Source organism: Pygoscelis adeliae, unplaced genomic scaffold (genome assembly GCF_000699105.1).
Source record: "Pygoscelis adeliae isolate BGI_AS28 unplaced genomic scaffold, ASM69910v1 Scaffold226, whole genome shotgun sequence".
NCBI lineage: Eukaryota > Metazoa > Chordata > Aves > Sphenisciformes > Spheniscidae > Pygoscelis > Pygoscelis adeliae.
The window spans coordinates 524,796-534,069 of NW_008824983.1; the positions used below are offsets into that span (position 1 = coordinate 524,796).

Here is a 9,274-nt window from a genome sequence, read left to right on the forward strand (position 1 = left end):
GAAGTAGTGGATCTTTTCTATGACTGTGTTGACACAGAACTAAGTTTCTTCAAATAAAGTAAGCAAACACTCCAATCCTTTAGATACTGGGTTCCTGGTACCAGGTGTCAGTGAATGTGAAATGCTGGATCCGATTCTGATCCTCCTCCTTCTCTTTTACACTAAGCTAAGGGAGTTCAGAATCGGGTCCAAAGCCACCTTTCTACCTCAGTGCATCTGCTTGGATTGTCTCCAAAGTCCCTTTTCCCTGTGCTACATTGCAGGCAATTTTTTTTCAATTTCACTCTTGCTTGGAATGGATTTTAAACGAATTTTATCTCATTTCAGCTACGGTGGCTATTGTTAGCCTTTTCACTGGAAGACTGCAAAGTTCTTCAAGCCTTGAAAGAAAATCTTCACACTTGTGAATTTGCAGGAAAAACATTTCTAGAGGAAAAAATGTTACTTGCTAGCTGTATCTGGTTAACAAATTGCTTTCCTTTGTCCAATCTTGTGGTGTTCCTGTTTGTGTATGTATGTAGTGAAAGGAGAAAGTCACTGACTGGTCCAATTACTGTGTGCATGCCGGCTAATTTAGTACAGAATGTTTAAATATGTATGTTGGGCAACCAATTAAAGCAAAGATTAACTTCATCAGGCTAACTGCTATATTGTCATTGAAAGCAATCTGTTTTTTCCTTTGTTGCTCAGGACTAGGCTTGCAGCAAAGCTGACTTGCATTTTTCTCTTCTTGCTAATTCATACAAAGAACGGTAGAGTTGAAATCCCAGCTTTGAGGGGGCAGGAAGGTAAGTCCTGGTTCTTGACCTTGTTGTACTGGCCTCATATGGGCATATCTGGTTACAGTAACTCAGCATCTGACATCATACCTGTACAAATGACCAGAATTAGGTCCCCTGGGTTAAGTTTCATCTTCACCTGCACCCAATTTAGGGAAGCTTTTGTTTGTCGCGCAGCTGGCTGCTGCTCTAGTACTGAGTACTAAAGTGCAGAGCCAGCCTAAAGCCTAAGACATCTCTGTACATAACCTATTGACTCTTAAGATGCAATTAATAAGGTGCCATATTTATATACAAGCTACAAATTTGGAATTTTTTGAGGGAATAGATGCTGGACACAGAAAATAGTCAGGTTTTGATCAATCTTTGTCTTTGTACTGCTGAACAGTTCCTAGTAATCTCTGTGGTGAGCTGAACAGTTCCTAGTAATCTCCGTGGTGAGCGTACATGGCTGATGAATCCATTAAGTATCAGTGAGTTACTACTGGGTGTGGCAATCCAGCTGGTTAGGCTTAGAAATGGCTGTCTTATGCTCCCTTATATTAAGTGCAGTTCTGCAGCATGCTTCCCTTCCTTGACAGTCTTACAGACAGACCTGCTTTTCATGTATTTTCTTCTTGTAGAAGTGAGATAGGGCAAACACTTTAAGAATTAAACCAGTAAACACTACTTCCTGTGTCATGTGAAGATGGTTGGGGTTTTTTTAACAGGAGGTTCAGACAAGAAGTCCTTGTCTTTAATAACTGGAAGTTAGCATATGGAGTTAAAGTCCTTCACTGTTCAGGGAAGGGGATGGTGAAGAACCACAGACTTTTGTATTGAGGAAATAAAAGCTCCTTAGAAGGCAGCAACACCTCAACTTGAAACTGTAAGAGTTGTGCATTAGGGAAATACAGTCATTGCCATATTGGCACACTGCATTCTCAGAATTTTTTTTAATAAAATTGTTCCGTTCAGGCTCACTACTTTGGTGTTGCCTTGTATGACAGCTAGCAATTGGACAAGGAAACACTGGGCCTTTTCACTTGCAGAAAGCAAACATGAAGGTGTTTTCTCTTCTGGCCTACCTAATCATCTTCCCATTCACAGTATGCCTCCCATGCTCTCTATTACAGGAACAGCTCCTGTGCCTAGGTGTTCTGAAACTGGAGACAAGGGAAGGAGAAAATAGGCAAGTAAACCCTAAAACTTAGCTTCTCTCTACCTAGCCAGAGTAGGGACTGCAAGGAGCACACTTCATTTCAGAGGTTGTTGTGCTGGATGAAGCCAGGTGAAAGAGCCGTGTGCTTTTGCCAGCTGCCCACAACTGAAGAAAATAGATTTCCCATGAAATCCACTTTTGGAACGAAAGGGTACTTTGAATGAAAATACTCCTAATCAGAGTACACTTAACACCTACCATGTTTAACTTCAAAGCTGCTTCTGTAAGCTGTTGCTTGCTGAGCACTTTGCATCCCAATAGGAGTAGCTGGATATTTGTGAACAAGGGGAGAACAGGGATAAAATGATTGCCCCATCCAGAGGGCAGAAATTAGGATATACCATTTCACACAGCTCTTTTGCACAACTCTGATCTCTAGCCTTTGAGAGTTGGGAAGGGAGGCAAGATGGAAGGAGAGGGTGTTCTTGCTAAAAACATAATATATCTTATTTGCCTGTTTCTTAAGAAAGAAGAAACCACCATTTGCAATTATCTTGTGGGAATTTTATGTCCTTATTTGGAACTGTTTATATGACAGAACTAATAAATTGTTTTGAGCACAGTGATCCAGGTAGTAATTTTCTAATAGTATGTTGCTTTTGCTTCAGCTGTGTAGTACACTTAAAAACCCAAACAAACCAAAAACTGTGCTACAGCAGCATGCTTGAGTGCATTCACTAGTCCTACAGGTTTGAGAAACCAGAGCACCCCTGTGGCCTTAGAACTTCCAGTGGTGTTGAGGGCAGCTGTGGCTCAGTGCAGGGACATAGTGGGATTAACTCCTGCTGGGTGACAGCCAGTGTGATTCTCTGTATCTCCAGGCAATAGCAACTTCAGAAGCTTCAATGGATCTTGAACAACAAGGATCCAGTATGTATGAAACAGCAGTTCACCAATGCTTGCAAATATGCACAGGCTTTCTAGTTTAATCCCTAAACGATGTTGTTTGCTTCTAAAATACCCCTAATCGTAATAAAAACAGGAGTAAAATTTTTTCTCCTTTAGGTATCTTCTGGCAGGTAGTCTAGCATTTAAGTAGTTCTAAAATCCTTATGAAGGTTCTTACTACAGAGCAGTACACAAGTTCCAGAACAAGTGAGAACCAACAATAAGTCACCTTTAATAGTACTATAACAAAACAGTCTTAAAAGCAGTATTAAACTTTTCCAGTTGTTTGAGAAGCAATGTATATGCTGACGCCTGCTTATTAGTGTATTCATGCATATTTATCAAGTAACTGTAATAATGGTGACAGTAAGTATTGGTCAAAGCATCACTAATTTTTTTCTTTTCACATGAAGAACAACAAGGTATCATAATAGGCTAGAAAAGACTAATGATGCTTTCTTAGAGTCCTACAGGTGAAGAGCTTCGTACCCTTACACCATCTCCACACCATGAGCATGCATGTGTGTGGGAGTAGGAGTTAGTTACAGCATAACTGAGCTCTTGCAAGAACAAAGAGAAAAGCAGAGATACATAAAGATGCAGTTACCTGTCTCTTCCAAATACTTTTGTACCTGTGATCTATAATGTTACTACAGCTGCAGGGAATTTATGGCAATTATATAAATAATACCATAACTGTAAATAGCCTGGCTGTTAGCACCAGTGGAACAGCAATGCCCTTATTTAAGCTGGTGAACCCAGGAAAGCTGTAAGAAGGGGAATCGAAGAGTGATTGAGGTTGGAAGGGACCTCTGGAGGTCATCTTGTCCAACCCCCCTACTCAAGCAGGGCCACCTACAGCCAGTTGCACAGGACCATTGTCCAGATGGCTTTTGAATATCTGCAAGGACGGAGACTCCACAACCTCCCTGGGCAACCTGAGCCAGTGCTCGCTCACCCCCACAGTAAGAAAATGTTTCCCGATGTTTCAGTTTGTGCCCACTGCCTCTGGTCCCATCACAGGTACCACTGAAAAGAGCCTGGCTCTGTCTTTACACCCTCCCTTCAGATATTTATGCACATTGAGATCCCTCCTGAGCTTTCTCTTCTCTAGGCTGAACAGTCCCAGCTCGCTCAGCCTTTCCGCACAGGAGAGATGCTCCAGTCCCTTCATCATCTTTGTGGCCCTTCGTTGGACTCCCTCCAGTATGTCCACATCTCTCATGTACTGTGGAGCCCAGAACTGGAACCAGCACTCCAGGTGTGGCCTCACCAGTGCTGAGTAGAGGGGAAGGATCACCTCCCTCGACCAGCTGGCAACACTCCTCCTAATGCAGTGAAATGCACAAGAATAAGGGTAATTTTTGCTGGAAACAGACATCTTATGACCAGAATCTGAACATCTGTGACCTAAAGACCTTACCCCAGGCTGCATATTAAAAGCAGAAGCTCAAGTTTTGTCCACTGCTAGGTTGTTACATTTTTCAACCAACTCTATTCAAGGGAACAACCACCCTGGGGACTGCTTGTTCCATACAGTGTATTTTGGACAATGAATCCTCACTGCTGCTATGGATGAACAACAGTAGCCTGTTTAAAATGTAGGTGTTGGGACTTCTCATCCAAAGGCCTCCTAATTGCTGGGTAAAGACAGTCCGTCACACAAATGGTAAATATCCACTTTGCCAGCAGGAAGAGACAGGACACATGCCCTTACATACATCTTTGTGGCATGTGTATTCACACACACTTTTTTTTTTGCTTAGAGTAGAACAACTTACTTTCCCTCCAGTTTGGAAAAGTTCTGTTGTCTTTGTCAAGTCCATGACCACCCTACCCAGCTGGGCTTCTTCAGACACTATCCTATAAGGATCTGTAATCAATAGGAGGTAGGCTCAACAGCAGCCACAACTCCTTCTCATCTCCTTCCTCTTCATGCTTGATGAGAAAAGGATCGTGGGCCTATCTGTTCATGAAAGTGCCATTCCGCTGCAATCTGAGGATAGGCAGAATAGAAGAAGTGAAGAAACATACAAAGAGACTAAAAGGTATCATGTTAGTTTCTGCTAGTTCATTGAAAAATGTCTGAATAATAACTGGAGAATTTCCAAAATACTTAAAAGTGATGATGGAAGGGAAAAAATTAACTTACAGGCATGTAATGCAAAAAGTATTCTGAGGTAATGTCTGTCAGCATGATAAGAATGAGAATTGTTTAAACACTACAAAGAATTTAAATTTGATCCTGCTTTGCTTAAAAAAATATCCACCTATATACAATAATTTAAAAGCCTCTGCTAACATTCCTGTGTTACGTAGGCCAGTTCAAAAAGTATCATTTTCATCATTTTTCCAGTTTATAGCAATGTCAACACTGTAGCACTTGCAATTCAAATATAATCTCTATCACTGTAATGGGGACCCCTTCTGTTTTCTGTATTAACTTGATGTTCTTTTTTGATACCAATCCAGAGAGCATCAGAAGACTCTTCTCATCTCACATGTGTTCTTAACGGAGGATTTTTAGAGGGATCTGTAAATAGATAGGACAGGTTTAATCAGAGGAGATAGAACCGCATCCAAAAAACGTATCTATCTACAGGAGGGATGCTGCATTTTTCTCCTGCCCTTGACCTGAGATATGTATATTGCTCATGCTCTGTAGCCCTTCAGTAAAAAGTCTTTGATCAGATCGTATAGCAGACAATTTAGACTGACTGAGGCTGCTATGAAAAGTCATGCAAAGTACCATGGCATGGAAATGAAAAAAAAAAAAAACTTAAAAGTTGGAGATACACAGTTGATCTAATAATACAGAAAAGACTGGGGTTTATAAAAAGCAGAATATGGGCATGAGATCTTTTAGCATCTTCAACTACCAGTTTTCAAAGCTGGACAGGTAAACTTCTGCTCTTATAATCATGACCTGATACCAAGTTTGTAAGTTAAGGGCCGGGGGGGAAGCAAGGTTCAGTCATTCATTACTTTTTCCTGACAAAGTTCAGGTTCCAAGTTCCTTTGTTCAGGTGTGTAAAACACCATGCATAGGATTTAAATCAAAACACATGATGGAAGACAGGGATCAAGTCACCTTTCTTCTGTGACTTCAGAAGTTCATGAACAAAAAAACCCAACTTGGTAGCTGCCTAAGTCTGTGTCTCATCACTGTTTTTAACATCAAGGGCTCTGCAAATTCAACAATCTAAAGAACACAGACTGCATGTCAAGCCACATAATTTTATTTTTAGCTACTAATACTTTAAAGCACTTAATTAAGTGCTTTTCATTGTATCTTTGGTCCCTGTTACCACTATAACAAATCCCATTCCTCTCTGTGCCTATGCTAGCAGCCCAGTTCTTCACATTAATGCAGGTTTCTGTTCTTTATTTTTACTCCCTGTTTTTAATCCTATTGGATAATTATCAGACCTTCTCATGTCGACACACTTACCTCTAGCTATCTTGCTGGGATATATTTTCCGAAATGGCTTGAATTCATCAGGTGGGGGGAAGTCCTCCACAGAATGGAAAGTAAATTTAGATTCGAAGTCATCTGGGAAGTTTCCGGGAAATAAACATCAGTCACTGTTAGAGAGATACTTAAAAAAATTGCCACAAGTAATTTCGATTAAAAATGCTGACTCGTTTTTCCCTGGAACTGATAGTGGCTCACTCCATATAAACAATCTTGATGAGTACTTTTGTGAGCCATCCAAGTTTTCTGGCTTAATTGCAAACACTGCCTGGTACTGACTGAAGTTAAGCTTCTGGCTGCCATTCCACTTATCTATCTGCCTTGATGATATTGTGGTAGTAGAGGTATTCCTAGATGGTTTTCAAGCCATTTTTACCTATAAGCAAGAATGAATGGCCAGCTCATCAGACCACAAAAATAATTCTTAGCAGTCTTTGGTCTATAGGATTGAAGCTACTAAATGTCCATGAACTGGTTTTAAGAATAGTAATATAAGCACACTACAGCAACTTTTCACAATCTTAAATAATTTTGCAGGTAGTGCATGCTTTTCTTGTCTACTTGATGATTCAAAACCTTTGTGAAAAAGCGTTAATTTTCTCCCATTGTATAAGGTTGTACAAAAGTGTTTCTAATGGGTCTAGTTACACTACCCTGTTATTGCCATGAGAAAGTCTCGAATGAGTTTTTGAGGTCTGAGACACACACAGGCTTTTGTACTAAAATCATTAACTAAGGCTAAGAGATCTAATTTAGATGATACTACCGATGATGTGCATGTTTCCATTTTTAAGTGGTGGGTAGGGGTCATAAGCTGTAGCCCAGGCTGAGATTCCAGACCTGCTCGTAAGTTCAGTTGTTGGTGATCTTGCTGGTGGCTGTGGAGGAGTGACTAGCTTCCCAGCACCGGTTCCTTAAAAAGAAGCAGCAGACCAGCACATAAACATCATCATGACTTAAGAAAACCGACAGTAAGCTTTGCACAAAAGTGGAGGGAGTGTAGAAGGAATGCAGTATTTGGGGCAAACTTACCCAGCTGTTGTAGGGTACTTCATAGCTGCTGTTTCTCAAGCCTGACCATGGATTTATAGCATTAAGCATTAAATTTAAGTCACTATTGGAGTTGGCTGGGGCTTGCTATTTCTAGTTCTAGGGAAAGTCTGACATTCTGAAGTAGTTGTGTCCCAGTCTAGAGGGGAAGTCTATCCTTCCACTTTCACAAGAACAAGCAGCTTCTTTAAAAAAAAACCAAAAAAACCCCCCAAAAAAAACCCAAAAGAGACACCCCACCCCCCAACCACACTAGATGGTATCTCTAAAAGAAAACAGTTTCCTGACACTTCGGCAGCTACACAGTGGAATTACCATTATTCTTGTGCATTTCACTGAGGAGTTGCAAGAGCAGTCAAAGTTTACATCTTCTGGGCAGACCTACCAAAGGAAGGGGGAGGGAGCCCAAGGCCTCCAAGTTAGCAGCCTCTCAGAACTGCTTCTCCCCCTAGATAACCAAGAGAAAGGCAGGCTAATTTTACAGAAACCTCAGAAGTTGAACTGCTGTGAGAAACAGGCATCTCAGTAAAGTAACAGTTCACCAGACAGTTCCTGAGCAGCATTAATCACCTGACCTGCTGTACTTACACAGCCTTTCCCATGGCTGTCAAAGGGAACCAGTAATCTTTCTCTTGACATGTGGCTGCTAAAATACAGGGTACAGAACATTCTCTTCAGATGTTCCTTATTAAGTCGCTGTCTCCATTTCTCAAACCCGCACAGATCTAGGCTTTTTTTTTAATTTATTATTCATTAGATCAGAGAAGTCTGATCAAAGTTCCTTCTACCATCTGCTCAAGGAAACACTAGCCAATACCACCACTTCTCAAGTAGTCAGAGAAGCCTTTGGCCCTACCACCTTGATCACAGGAGGCACGGGCTGCTGCTCTGTTGAAAAGCAGAGGGCTGCATTCGTATTTGCCTTTGCTCATCTATGGCTGTAGCTACACCATCTTTGTTTTATTCTCTCCTGTAAAGTTTCCCAGCCATTGCCAATATTATTCCAGGCTGCACGGGTACAGCAGTAGAGGGATGTCATGAGTAGGCTGGCACTCGAGCAGCTGCAGATCTGGCAGACTCCGCTGCCCTACCTGAGACTGTTAGGAGACCGCTCCTGAGCTCAGTCATTGCACTGCTGGACACGAATGCCAACACAAAAGCAAGCAGCCCAGCAGTCCTAAAACGTTGCTTTCGCTGATCAGCATGTTGCTTCCAAGAATCACAGATTAAACTATATGGTGTGCGTGCCCAGTGCTAAGCAGAGCCTGACGTCTCGCATGCTCATGACACACTCCACAACCTACAGGTATTCCTCCCAGACAATGGACTTCACCCTTCTGCTACGTATGCTCTTCATCCCCACCCCTCCAAGCTCTCCAGCCACCAGTGCAATTTCCCCCGCTGGCCAAAGGGAGAAAAACGCCTCCCTTCCTCAAACGCTGCTCTCACCTGCACCTCGGCCCAGTCTCTTCTTCCTGGTCTCCACCACCGCTGCAGGCTGAGGGAGGCCGGGGGTGGGAGGAAGCGGCAGCGACTGAATACTGCTTGGCTTATGCAACTGTGACAGCAGGTGGGGAGACTTGGGGGGCAGCGGAGGGGGCACGTCAGCACTGCTGAGAGCACTGTTAAAGCCTGGGGAGGGTGGAAAGGAGAGCCTGTTTGCGGTCAGGGAGTGCATGTGTGGTGGTGGTGGGGGCGGTGTGGGAGGTGGACAATCCCTTCCTTCAGATGGAGAGGAAGCAGCAGCAGAGAAATCGGTTGTCCTGCCCGGAAACCCACAGGGTGGCGCAAGGGGCAGGGGAGGAGGGGGGGGGGGGAGCGGGCGTGAAGCACCTGCTTGAAACTTAGGGGGTTTGTCAGCCTGGGGAGGAGGGGGCGGGG

The 9,274-nt window shown here is 42.8% G+C and overlaps 2 protein-coding genes across 2 annotated transcripts in view; one reads left to right on the top strand and one right to left on the bottom strand.

Annotated features, from left to right (window-relative positions):
- SCRN1 (secernin 1) overlaps positions 1-636 on the top strand; it is a 29,503-nt gene extending 28,867 nt beyond the window's left edge. Inside the window, 1 exon segment of the mRNA XM_009325701.1 lies at positions 1-636. This exon segment is cut by the window's left edge and continues 19 nt beyond it. Coding sequence (XP_009323976.1) covers positions 1-57 — 57 coding nt within the window. The 3' untranslated portion in view covers positions 58-636.
- A 4,692-nt stretch (positions 637-5,328) lies between these two features.
- Positions 5,329-9,274, bottom strand: part of WIPF3 (WAS/WASL interacting protein family, member 3) — an 8,262-nt gene continuing 4,316 nt past the window's right edge. The window contains exons 5-8 of the mRNA XM_009325746.1: positions 8,843-9,115; positions 7,110-7,256; positions 6,320-6,421; positions 5,329-5,401 (exon numbers count right to left, since the gene is read on the bottom strand). Of these exons, the coding sequence (XP_009324021.1) occupies positions 5,361-5,401; positions 6,320-6,421; positions 7,110-7,256; positions 8,843-9,115 (563 nt within the window). The 3' untranslated portion in view covers positions 5,329-5,360. The remainder of the gene's footprint in view (positions 5,402-6,319; positions 6,422-7,109; positions 7,257-8,842; positions 9,116-9,274) is intronic.